This window comes from Stegodyphus dumicola, chromosome 12, assembly GCF_044657685.1.
Source record: "Stegodyphus dumicola isolate Sdum_Otavi_A_Nest chromosome 12, ASM4465768v1".
NCBI classification, from domain to species: domain Eukaryota; kingdom Metazoa; phylum Arthropoda; class Arachnida; order Araneae; family Eresidae; genus Stegodyphus; species Stegodyphus dumicola.
The window spans coordinates 73,283,074-73,297,176 of record NC_140779.1 but is presented as its reverse complement, the minus strand read 5'-3'; the positions used below and the strand labels follow the sequence as shown (position 1 = coordinate 73,297,176).

The 14,103-nt window shown below is 34.8% G+C and overlaps 1 protein-coding gene across 1 annotated transcript in view; it reads right to left on the bottom strand.

Annotated features, from left to right (window-relative positions):
* The window catches only part of LOC118181924 (uncharacterized), a 57,250-nt gene that overhangs the window by 31,370 nt on the left and 11,777 nt on the right, over positions 1-14,103 (bottom strand). Inside the window, exons 2-4 of the mRNA XM_085827405.1 lie at positions 7,330-7,545; positions 3,282-3,431; positions 3,014-3,083 (exon numbers count right to left, since the gene is read on the bottom strand). Of these exons, the coding sequence (XP_085683531.1) occupies positions 3,014-3,083; positions 3,282-3,431; positions 7,330-7,545 (436 nt within the window). The remainder of the gene's footprint in view (positions 1-3,013; positions 3,084-3,281; positions 3,432-7,329; positions 7,546-14,103) is intronic.

Sequence of the window (14,103 nt, the reverse complement as noted above, 5' to 3'; positions counted from 1 at the left end):
GTATTGCCTTGGACTTCACTTGCGAAATGCAGAGTTTCAACCTCTGGCATTCTATGTTAAGCTGTTTGAGAGAACCGTTCACATTCCTTTCGAGGATGTCTCTAGTCCTACCACTAACAACCAACGCAGTGTCATCCGCAAACGCGAAGATCTTCGTATGATCGGGAAATTCATATTTTAAGACGTCATTAAAGGTGAGGGCCCAGAAATCAGCACTCAAACAGGATCCTTGGGGACATCCTCTAGTAAATTTTTTGCTGGTTATCATGTTGTTATGAATAAATATGCTTTCTCTATTATGAAAGTAATGAATGAGAATATTGAGAAGATTAGAAAGACAATTGGCTTTATTAAGTGCATGTAATACTGAAGGCCACCATATTGAGTCGAAGGCACTTTTTAAATCAACACAAATAAGTGCACTATGTTCACCTTTTGATTTATTATGTTGGATTTGCTTCAGTATTTTATCAATTGCATGAAATAGTGCTTGAGTTGGCTTTGAATCCATATTGGTGTTTACTGATTGTTTGATTTTTGATAAAGTGATATCTCAACCGCCCGGCAATAAGTCTTTCGAGAACTTTCCCTATGGCGGGCAGAAAATTTATTGGCCGAAATGCAGAAGGATCTTCGGGGTTCCTATCCTTCTTCTCGAAAAGTATAATTTGTCCTTTCTTCATGTTATCGGAAAAGGTCGACAATTCTAAGCATTTATTGAAGAAATTAAGAAGGATTCTTGGGTCATGATTGTGCATAATTTTTAGAATTTTGTTGCTTATAGAGTCGGGGCCCGGGGCTTTCTTATTGTTGAGGTGCTTGATAATATTATTAATTTCTTGTAGAGTGAAGGGGAGTCTTTTGAGCCATTCTGTGAGAAATTGGAAAGTCTAATCTCTCTCTGCTCGGGTGTGTCATCTTCTGAATTGTCATCTATGAAGATAGCGTCAAGGATTTTGGTTGCTGCTTCTTGCGACATAAGTCAAGAATTTTGGTTGCTGCTCACATATTATGACAACTGTAACTAACTTAACTGCTAAGCCTGTATTTCTCCCGCCTTATTAGCATGCTCCGTAGTGCAGTGTTCAGCCCGCTTGGCGTGTATTCGAGAGGCCCGTGGTTCGAGTCCTGGCGAAGGCGTTGCTCGTTTCTCATCTCTCCTCCTTCGAAATAACCTAACGGCTCTACAAGCCTTATATGGTTACTAACTGACTCTCACTTTCTTAATCAAATTTGGAATTAGATTTACTAGACTATGACAAAACTCGCCAGAACTATATCATTAAGGGAAGGAATGCCTTCATGGATCACTTGCCAACGTAAACTGTCTCTCTTATTTACGTTACGAAAGGAAAGAACCATTAAAACACTCAATCAGCCCGTTCGCTAAAATATAAACCGGGCTGAGATATCAGTGTTTAGCAGTTCTTATCGATTCGACTGCTGGTGGGCTCAAAATAAATAGAAATAAACTTGCTTGACACTAAATAAGTAGCTATCATAATTGAATCTGGAATTTAGAAACACACTTTCCTAAATTCTCAACTAACTCGTTTATTTCTAAGTTATAGGTTAAATTATGATAGTTATAAGGCAACAAATTACAGTGAATCAGTCGCACATTAGGTGCTTCCTTTTCTAAAATGTGAGCTGTACTGTTGTAAAACATCAGAAATAAAATAATGTTTTGTGCACTATTCACATTTAATTTCTACCATAAATACAAATAAATTCCATAGCCCTTTATTTAAAACCTGCTTTCGCCGACGCATAAAATATTGGAAACCTTGTCAAATGGCAAGGATGATAAATGAAAGATCTTATGCCTCGCTGAATGGCAGTATTTCCAAGGACGCGTGTTAAAGCCGCCCCCCCCCTACAAAAAAAATCATGTAAATACAGATACTGAAGACAAAACGTTTAGAAAATTTAAATATTCTAGTAATACTCTAAGGAGTAAGGTGACACTAAATAATATAATAACGAACATACAAGGTAAGCAAAAAAATCTTTCTCTGAATTCAAAAATTTATTACACGAACAGCATTATCATTAGACATATATGATATTTTGTAAAAGGTTGCAGGGTTTTCCTTATTTTGCATAACAATTTATTTTAAGTTTTATTACCTGTTCTAAACTTCTCAACTTCCTCTCACATTCTCGCGTCAGAATGTGAAGTTTAAGTGAAGTTCTATTTAAACGTGTGAATATCTCATTTTATTCAGAGCGTGTTTCGCTAGCCAAAGCGCGCGTTTTGTTGTTATTTCGCGGTTACGCTAGTAAGCCTCTTGGCCTTATCAGATTAGTATCACGCCGGTTAGATTACTGTGAGTCCACCTCTTAGGCGTAAACTTAAGTGCGCTCTTGCACTATTTATTTCAGGTTTGACTTGTATAATATTCTACGTTTTAGTTTCCACCGAAAATGGACGGTGTCTTTGTAACGCACGAAGTCCGTGCCTTTCTGTTAAATTAGTTTGAATTAATAAAGGGTTATTTTGACCCTTCTTCTGTGCTGGTAATTAATTCACGTCTGTGCGAGAATTTGCCAGTTCATTGTAGGATCTAATTTAGTTTATGTGGAATAACAGAGACAGATCTTACATGGTAACTTCAATAATTAAATATTTTTAAGAACAGTACTACGTTAATAAATTTCAGTGTATATTCGCCTTGTAGCCTAGAGAAAGTAATCGATATTCTAGCTCTCGGTAGTGTTTTTCAACATCTGCTCATCTTACACAGCATCTGTTACACTGGCTTTTAAAGCATCAGTAAGTATCATGAACTAGTAAGGCTAAGATTTGGTCCTTGTTATGTCCTCTGTATGATTCGCAAATGTTGTCAACAGCCATATCTTTCACATTAGGCTTTCCATTTCTTTGATGGTCATCAATATTACAAATGTATTTAAAAAAACTTTTATCAATTCCTGGGGCTCTCAGCCCTTGGAGGATTGCTTCCAGACAAATTTGTAAACTCTGTTGATGGGCGAATTAGTTTCATGATACCACAAATTACACGGCGTTTGTTTCGCCAACGATTCCATTTAATTGCTAACTGTCCATAGGCCCAATCTAACTGCATGGTAAAAAATTGAAACACTACTTTTTAACTGCAAATATTTTAGAAGTCTATTTTCCGCTGTTATTTCACTTGAAATTTTTGTAATTGGAGAAAGATTTTTTGTTCACCCTGTATTATCACTACAGATTACTGTCGTTAATACGCAAGTTATGGAAGCATACTGTACACAGTAAATTATGTAGAATGTTCTACCTGGTAGAGTCCACTGTTTGAAACTTCCGGTTCCAAAACACGTAAAGTGTCATTCTCCAAATAGTAATACAGTTTCACAAAATGTACGCGATTTTTTTCTCCTGGATAGTCTGGAGTATCCTCGCGCTTAACCGCATCAAAACAAAGGACCTAAAATTAAATACAAATAGTAGCAAAAAAATCATTTTAACATGCATTTTCGCATAAAAACAATGTTATGAGATAGCGTACCCAAGTGGTATTGAGCATTTTATAACATGATCTTAAATGCTTTTAGTGCACCTTTTAGATGATAAAATTCCGAAAAAGATTCGGTGATTTTACGCTGACTTACAAAGGTTAATCCCACGGCAGTAAATTCCACAGATAGTTAAAAACTGTGCTTTGAGTAACGGCTTATTTCCCAAGAAGGAAATCAACTGACTTCATATATGCAAGAATAAAATTAAAGTAAATATGTTTATGGTATATTTTTACCTTTTTAAACATTTATTTCAAGCTTAGTTCATTTGCAAAAGGGTTTGAATGCTATACAAAGGAAACAGACAAAATGGAATCAAACTTATCCTGACTTTGTCATAAGCTTCGTATCGATGTTTCTTCTCTTCGGTCAGGTGATCCGACTTAATAAAGGACATAAATGCCACTCTTCTGGAGTAGCAATTTGCAGTAACTGGAGGAAATGGAATTTTCACCAATTGGGGAAAGGAAGTTTGATGGGCAAAAAAGGCTCTTCTCTTAGTGGAAGAACTTCGTCATCTGTCAAGCCCAAATCCGTGTCCTAGATAACTTCGTAGAATCACCATTACTTTTTATAGTCTGAAGAAAAGTTCTAAGATTTGGTTCCAAACATCATAGTTATCCCCTATGAATGCATGCGAGTCGTTGCGATATCCCCAAAAAACAATCATATCATATTACCGCTATTAAATCATTGATGTTCAATGATGTCATTCAGCTCTTTGTGTGTTGTTCTCACCACGCTCACACACGTTTATTTTCTTACTCTATGGCAAATTTTTATTCATCTTTTAAAAAAATATGATAAGCTATATGATCTCCAGCAGAGACACGAACAAGGTGTTGTCATCTTAGGCACTGGTGAGTGGAAGCCGTTGAAATCCCGCGCATTGCTCTGTATAGCTTTTCTGGATCCATCGATTAGAAATTCTCATAGCAATGATTGGATCTCGACAAACGCGAATGACAGTTGCGAGACACAATAACTGGCATATCTAGTATGCCATAATTGTCCATTAAATTCTGAGCCATACTGGTTTGAATTCTCCATTCTTACATCAGGATAACACGACCTGCAACGCAACAATGAACGAGAAAACGCGATTGCCGAATGAAAACTGGGATTCGATTTTCCGTTCTTAAAGTTACTTCGAGATGTCATTATTCTTGCCTGTATACATGCCTTGAATTGTTAATAATTTGCTTATACCATTGTATTCTTTGTTTCATGCAAATTTTAGATTTCATATGTGCTTCGTTCATGACGTATATACTTTCATCACCAGCACTGTATTTGATGTCATCTTAAACTTAGCGACTTAGAGTGCAATACACTTTGCAATAATGTGAAAGTAACACACCGAATAACAAATGTTAGAAGTTTAAATACGGAAATCAGGGTTAATTTTTATAAATTTGCAGTACTAGTTTTTAAGGATTTACTACAGCACTCTCTTCAGCTGCAGGAGTTTAAATTATGGAAGACAAGCTTGCTGTCACGAGATATCATTAAAAGATAGGCTAGAAAAGTCCATCAAAAATTGAAAATATAGCTCTGAGGACATTTATTGAGGGAAAATAAAAACAAATATGTAATAATCTCTGTAAGCTGAGAGTTAATGCGGATTGGACATTAAAGAAAGCTAAAAGATTTTAAGGAATGTGAAACATCACTAGAAAATCTAGTTCGTTAATGGAAGATGTTTTTTTTAATAATTTTCACTGCAGAAAAATGTCAAAAAATCATATTCCAGGATTTTTTTATCAACAATGTTTAGCAACAATGAAATTTTTGTGCCCCTTTTTTCTAAATATGTGTTTTATATTCCTTAATCAGAAGACTTAAGGCTCTTTTAATTTGATTTCATATCTGGAATAGGATCTTTAAGGGTAGAGCTGAGAATTTTATTGATAGGAGAAAAAACGACACGAAAGTTAAACTTCTATAAATATAGGAAAATATAAAATGGTGCAGTTTTATAGCTAACAGAGAAAGAATTATTATAATCTTCTAAACAGAGGGAAGAAGTGCTTTTTGTTGTGTTGAGATGAGAATTTTTTAATTGTTTTGTTAATAATATTAGGTGAAAAATTTATGTTTGCAGCAACTGCTTTTAAGTAGTTTAATTCTTAATCAAGAGGCGACTTGGAGGAACAAACTTGCAGTGCTCGGGAAACGAAAGAATAAAAGGAACCTAATTTCTGTTTAATCGGATAAATAGGATTTGAAGAATGGTGAAAAGCAAACAAATGATGTTTACGGTGTGTATCAGTACTCAAACTATATGTATTTCGTGTGACCATGATGTCGAGGAACGGAAGGGATTTAGATGTCTCAACTTCGAAAGTGAAATGAGTGAATGCCTTCTCCAGGATTTGTACCCTGGTCCATTGGTGTGGCAATCAACAAGAGTAATCATTATGCCGGCTGGGTGGCATTTATTGTCAGCAGATGACGCCAGTAGCTGCGTTTTGCTTGGAGACAGCTACCGACACACTCATGGTATCGTAGTGCAGGTCCTGGTACTGCTGTTGGTTTCAAGGGTGACAGGAAGGCTTTGGCTGGGTTGACTTCAAAACAGTTAAAGACCCTCAGATATTCCCTTGGCACTAAAACATTTCCAACTTCCGCCAAATGTGAAAACCATAAAGCTACTGCGCAACATCTGCTTAGTTGTGTTGACTTGGTGCTTGAAGATTTGTTGAAGAGACTTAATTTTGTGTTGAAAATTATGAAGGCGAAAGAACTTATGGATCTGATCTGATTCAGATCAGAGGGATTAGTAAGAAGCAAAAGAAGAGCTGCGTTTCAGTCTTTTATGCAGCTTTCTACAATTTTCTAGTCTATGTTTTCACTGGTATCGCTTGAGCACAAGCTTAGTCTTTCGCCATTTCCACTCCTGCAGCCAAAGAAGAATATTCTGCAGTAAAATTTTAAAAACTCACTGCTGATTTATCAAAATTAACGTCTGTTGCTGTTGTTTGAACTTCTAATGAACATTTCTAATTACTTTATTTAATAGCATAATGTAACATGACGTCATGCATTTTCATTTTACTTTACTTAAGTTTGGTGATACCTTGCAGCGCGTCATTTATCGATTAATCCTGTAAATATGCAAGTTACACTGTAAGGTTTATCCTATATTTTTCAACAGTTATTTTTAGTTTAAGCTACTTTCTTGTCTATCCTGATTTCAGCTTACAATTTCCTACCAGAATGTGTTTTTAGAATCGTGTTCAATGCAAATGAGTAAGACTAGTATTTAAGTCGAAGTTCCACTGACTTCGAGAGAGAGCCTCAGAGTTTCTGATCAACGCGCGTTTGTCTTTTGGCTACGACCCTCTAAGCTGTTACTACGCTCGGCCGTATTAGAGGCCCTTGATAGCTTTGCTAACTTATTCGATATTTAGGGGCCAACTACTTAGAAATTTGATAGCTTCGGCTATATCTCTTTAATTAACCATTAGTTCAGTCTTATTTCTTATTATTTTGAGTTCAAGCTCAAATGAAGGCTTCGCTGTACGCCCTGAGAAAGAGGCCATCCGTTAAACTCTTATTTTGAGCAATAAAGGCTAGTTAACCCTTCTCGAGTTTACGTCTCTGTTCTTGAACTAAAGCGATTATTCTCTTAGCTGTTCATTAGGCTCCTCCACATTTAGTTATTAGATAAAAGGGTGGAACCCCACAACACGACTGATTTTTTTCACATAGCTATCGAGCTTTTTTCACATAGCATTGGCGATAAATCTTGTGAAGGCATTATCCGCCGATAAAGGATATTACTTTAAAGCTATTGCTACTTACTTTTCTGTCCAGTTCTGCATATCGTGGTAGGAAGTTCTTTACATGTGGTTTTTTGGGCCCATAAGTGAGCTCTATTAATCTGTCCTTACTTATGAGAGCCTTGTTCTGAGCATCCAAGAGATCCCAAGCCTCTTTGGTGGTAGGGGGAGGGCAAATATCCTTGGCCACGGAGACGCCTTTGTTGTAGACGAGTGTCTGAGGATTCTTAGCTCTTTTCTAGAGATCAATGATAAAATAAGCATTTAAAATATTGAAAAATGTTATCAGGGTAAAGCACCAAAGCGAAATCAAAGCCTTAATAAAACGCAACTTAAACCTACATTAAAATTAGAAATGTTTATTTGTCAAAATGGAACAAACTTCAAAACGGTGATGGAACATACCGAAATGAATACTTCCGTCATAGAACACATAGTCCTACATTAAACATTAGGCTCGCTTTCATCCCACAGAAGATGCTTTTAGGCGCGGGTTTAAAAGGTCTTCCGTCATAGAACGTATCCGTCTTCTGTCTTTCTGTTTCCTGCAGGAGACGCCTTTAAGCGCGCGTCTAAAAGTGGTGATTTTCACATGCACGACCATTATTGTGTATTCATTTCAGTTTTTATTGTATTTATATTTTGTACTTTTCATGTATATTGACTGCATATATTCCTTATGACAGCATATACTGTTATGGCATGGCTTTCCTTCTCAAATGATTACTTTATATTTGATGTAGTTAATTCTTAAAGGCCTTGAAGTTCTTCAAAGTCACTCAAGTGAGTTTGGAATAAGAAACAATCGTCTCAAATCTTTATCCCATCTTTCATCCTTACATGAGAATGAACCTCAGCTCCAGATTTAATTAGGCTATGGGTCTTTAATACTTTCAATGAACTAGGCATCTGCCCTCTGCATTACATTCGCAGCTAGCCACCAGGTCCATAGCTCATGTACCTTCATAATCAACTTGGAAAGAAACAGTGTAAGAATGAAAAAAAGCAAATATCGTCATCTGCGCGTTGCAAAAGACGCATGCATTTGAAAACTTAAAAACCTTTTGCCTAACCGCTTAGCGTGCGATATGGATTCTATGAAAAAAATTTTTTCTTTTCGTATGTTCTAGCATCCCTTAAAACATGCTCCATTAGTTATGAAACATCCTATAAATCAAGTGTAAATATTTTTGCATAAATACATAATTTCTCACTGATAGAGCTAACAATCTGCCAGTCCTCCCGAAAAGAGAAAATGAAAAACACAACGTGTTTTTATGTTTTCATAAGCACATCCATTGACCACTGTGTACCAAATTTAATATATAGTTTATAGTATTTTGCATTATGAATTTATATTAAATGGGAACTAAATGTATACACGGATTTCAAAACGATTTGAAATGTCACTGGAAATAAATTATTCACTAAAACTTCTACTTAATAATTTAGACAAAACATTATCATTTCCGCAACGCGTGTTTAAAATGAAAGCATCAGACAGGTTCGAACAATTAATAAGGGGTTTGCTCCTTTCCGCAAGTGAATCACTGTTCGAAAATACGGAAATCTTTATAAGGATATCATGGCCAATGGTATTTTTAAACTCATAACGGTAAGTGTTCAACTAGTATAAAGTAGCCTTTATAAAGGCAGGGCCACCTTTGCGGCTGGGCAGTGTAGGGTTCTCAGTTTGCCAATCTCAATAACAAAGGAAATGAAAATCCTTCTTATTCAACATGCACAACGATGCCTTGGTACAGAAAATGTCCACATCTTTAAAGATTTTTTTTTTTTTCAAGTTAGAAACTGATCTGCATAAAGATGCGGCCTTCGTTATGCCGAGGAGTATCTTTATGTAGGTTTCTAGCCTCACGAAAAGTGGATGATTTGAGTAAATATACGCCTGCTTTAGGGATAGGGCATTTTTATGTTGATATCTTCCCAGGTCCCATCATGTCTCCTTTACATTTCCTGACGATTCATGTAATACACAGTCATTCCCTTTATCATCAGATGATTACTAACCTGGATGTTCAGTTTTAATGGATGAGCCAAGATCTGTTATGGTTTCATTATCCAGACCCACTGTTGAACAATACTTACACAATAAAACTGCAGTCTGCCTTTGAATATGAATATAAGTAATTAATCAGTTACTAGTTAACATCAATTTAACATGCAAATAAATTTTTATCTTAATTTCAATTCTAAAATGTCAACATTAACATAGTTTAATCAAGTTAGCATACTTTGGTTATAGAAAACGCATTACATAATAGATCTGCTTTACGCCAATTCGATTTAAAATGGCTGTTATTTACAATTTTAAAATCAGGCCTACAATACTGAAAGTATCATTACAATCTCCCGTGCCTGCAAGCAGCACACTGATTAAAACATATATATATAAATTGTTTTGAAATTTTGATCACGTAAATGATTTAATTAATTAATCACAGTATAAGTGGTCTCACTTAATTTATTTACGTTATTAAATTTAACATCTGAACAACTTCTTGCGAAGTGCATAGAAAAGAAACTAATTTATTCCTGGAAAATCAGTGACTATAAATTATTTGTTTGATATTGCGTTATTGTTTTATTAAGTATTTTAAAAGATTTTCTAGAATTTTATTCTTCTAAAGATAACATGTTACAATATTTAAAAGATCTATTGCATTAAATAAGGGTTCTTAAAGTCGTACACAAACTTCATATGTGACAATTGGTCAGAAAGTTTTTTGCCACACCTTTCTGCAAGTCTTCCTCTTTCTACAAGATAGAAATCTTTACAGCAACGTTATAAGGGAGATAAAAATTTCAGGTATCGTATTTCAACGAAAATATCCATTTTGACCGCTCTCGATTCCATCTGAACGATGTTTTTGCGTTACAACTGTACGTAGGACAGAATAAAGGACTCCTTTCCCCAAAACAGATTGTGAAATAAATTTAAAATGGATCTAGAAGAATTTTTTTTTGCTTTAACGCCTGTGCGTACGTGTATATATCTCGCATAACTGAAAAACGAGTAGCCTCCAGAAGTTTGAAATTTTGTACATGGAACTTCTATGACATGCAGTTGTGCACCTCCTCCTTTTTTATTTGCAGTCCGCAAAGAAAGTATATAAATTTATGCATATATATAGTCACTCTGTTATCCGGCTCGGTGAGCTAAGATTTTTTATTTATTCTTGTATGTTGGTAAATTGTGCATTTTTTGTTTAAAATTGATTTAATTACATTGTTTTTATGTTAAGGTTTTTATACCTTTAGTTAATTTGTATGCAATAGTTGTAGAATAATCGTTAAAAGTTGCTTAAGTTCCACGAAGCCTAACGACGCCGCCATTTGTTATAGCTTCGAAACTTAATAGCATAGTGAATTAAGTCAGTACCTGCACCTTCTTCAGTGCCTTTTTGCCGAGTGTGGCCAAAAGTTTTGTGCACCTCAAAATCTGTTTTTCTGCTTAATTTAAATTGACTTTAATTTTAATTGTAAAAATTATTTTTAACGGTTTTTAACTGTATTTGTTGTTTTAGGTTTTTCTGATTTTACAATTTTCAATGAAGTTATTTTTAGTTTTTATGTATTTTTTCTTGCTCAAAGTAAGAACTTTGATGGAATGAGATATATATCCCTAACGAAAATCGGGGAAATAAGTTTAAATGAAATGCAGCAAAAAATGTGCATAATTTTAATAGGCCGTACAAGGAAGTCATGTGGTGTCCACATCAGACTTTTTACTTAAATATTGCAACGCTGAGTGCAAAGAAAAGCTCAGTTGGCTTTATATTCCAAACTTTCACATTTCTATTGCATTTACATCCTTATCTTGAGCACATACCCAAGTGAGGATACTTTCTTTGGCACTACCATGCCATTCTAGCGTTTTTCCTAAAGGTGCGGGTCACTTTATAACGATTAAGCGTTTTTCATGAAGATGCAGGCACCTCTATACAAAGTCTCTGCTTTCGATAAAGGTATCAAAGATTTATTTCATCCCATGCTTAATTAATTACTCAGTAACTGGAATGAAACTCAGACCTTGCATAAGGTTGAAAGCACCTTAATGAAAAAAGTCAGACTGGAGTAAGGGTACTGAAGATCAGATTCAAGCTAGAAACTGAGCTTCAATTTGTGCACGTTCCCGTTCCCTTATGCCACGGCACCGCTATGAAGATATTTTTCTCTTCGAAAAGCTTGCATAAAGATACGACACCTCTATACATAAGCATATTATGCCATTCCTTATGCTGCCAGAGGTTAAAATTGTTCTACTTGCCAAGCTATCTGCTGCATTTTGAAGGAATTTTGCAGTGTTTTAGGTAAGGCATATTGGGATAATTGTGTTAATTGTTTGACCTGCTTTTAAATCCTGGAGAAGGCTAGGATGCTGATAAATGTATAGTGTCTTTGTAATGATGAGACACTTAAAATACACGACAATGAGAAAGTCCTCTCGAGTTGCTTTTCGGTAGGAAAAGAAGGGTGGCTGTCCCGAAAGGACGTGTCCAAGAATCAAAATTGTCTTCCAAAATTAGGACGGAGCTGGACAAAGTCGTCCTGTCACTATAAGCTACTCAAGGCCCATACTAACGACAGATGCTTCGCCACGATAAAAGTCGTTTACTTGTTCTGATGTTACTATCTGACATGTGAGATAAATCAAAATAAATAATTCGTCCGGTCAGAAATTTAATGTAAGTATCGGTTATATAAAGGTAAATTTTTAATACTATTGTTTCTTAACTTAAATTTATCTTAAGCCTAGCAAGATTAATTCTAGCTTCAAGATTTACATTTCGAGATGCTCCTTGGATTATTGCCAAGATGTTGTTTCATTTATAGTGATAATAAATTTTTCCCTGTAAGTTGGTATTTCCTTTTTTTACTGCGCATTTCCATTTTTCTATTATTTCCTTGTTTTATTTTCATTTAAAATGCATTTCATTCAGATTATTATTATAACTAATGTTTTAATTATGTTTTCTGGTCATTTTATTTGGCAGGGCGTTGCACATAAATACGATTGGCGCCAAAAAATCGCTAATTTTCGCCAAGGAGCGGCTTCTGATATATTTTCCCCCACATCTTCAGTTTCTGCAATGCTCGATAGTTACACATTGAGAAATTTTGTGAGTAGAAATTGAAATTAAAACTCCTGTAGTTAGCGTTTGAATATATGTAGGTGGTATCTTGTTGATTAGGTATTTAAAATTATCAAATATTAGTGGCTTTTACGCCAGGTGATTAATTTATTAGAAAGTTAGCAAGTTCTTGTGTTGTAAGTTGTACAGACGTTATTGGCAATAATAGGCCGTAATACTTATACTATGCACCTTAGTATTTAGCCTAAACTGAACCGTCAAGCTGATAAAGACACATTTAGTTTACGGCTTAATAACATGCAAAGTTGAATTACGATTTAACATACAAAACTGAACATACATAATGAATTACAATATGTAAACTTACTATTTTTCATATTGAATGAAGGTATATTCCATATTAAATACGCAACAAGAAACTAATTCACACAATGAATAAATGCAAAGTCACAATAATTCTTAGCACCGTAATTAATATTGGTATTTAATCGAAAATTCACATAATATATTATTAAAATAATCATACTGAATAAGCTCGAATTGTTTTCGGTAATTATTTTCGGCTCATTACTGATAGTTCACCATACCTGATCACCACGAAATCCTAGGAGCAGCATCTTGTTAAAAGGATATTCTGACATGAGTTCAAATCCCCAAAATCGTATTCTAGAGGAGGTTTAAATTATAAGAGGTTTTTTTTTTTTTTTTAATTATTCAATGTTTGTAAATGAGCAGTTTATCCGAACATATATGACAGCTTGTGGTTTGCACTGCGTTCAAATAACTAACAGCTTGAGGTTTGTACTGCCTTCAGATTCGGGCTTTTGAATAAAATAAGTACAAAGATAGAGAAACGGAAGTTCACATTTCAAGGTCAATAATGAATTGTAACACTAAACAAAATTCATTGTTTATCTGAGAAATATACTTCAAATTAACAACGCATGTTACTCATGAAAATGAGAAGCTTTGATCCTAACAATGATGATTTGCTCATCATTGTTAGGATCAAGCTAATGCATTTTGCTTCTAGCATTAGTATAACATTGTTATGATGCTGATAACCTAATTACGATCTCATAGTTAGGAGATCTTAATTATGATCCTAAATATAAAATACAAAAATTCTGATACGGATACCACACGACTTCGTCGTACGGTCTATTAAATTATGCATATTTTTCCTGAACTTCATTTAAAATTATTTTCTCGGATTATTCTAACTTAATTAACTGATTCATTATGCCAAAATGAAAATGACATCAAAAATTGCAGATTTTTATATTTCAATTTGCTCGTATGGGAGTTCAGTCTTCTTACAATTTTCTCTCATAACGAGTATAAAACTTTGTCAAATATAAGTACAGGAATCGGAAGACCGCATTATAAGTTAAATTTCGTTATCTTTCGAAAATTAATCTTCTTTTAATTTGACATTGCCAAAATATGAAAGTTTTCATCATTTAAAACACTTTCGTAGCTGGAAGTACATAACAACGACAAACGATTGCTAAAATAAAAGCCGTAAAAGGGGTGGGTATATACACTCATTGCCATAAAAATTTGCGCATCAAGAAATAATTGTGGGATCGTAACGAAACTTGGCATGAAGGTACATGTCAAGTTAGACAGGTATGCAAATGATTAGAGATGCAGCGTGATTGCGTAATGCCAATAGAGGG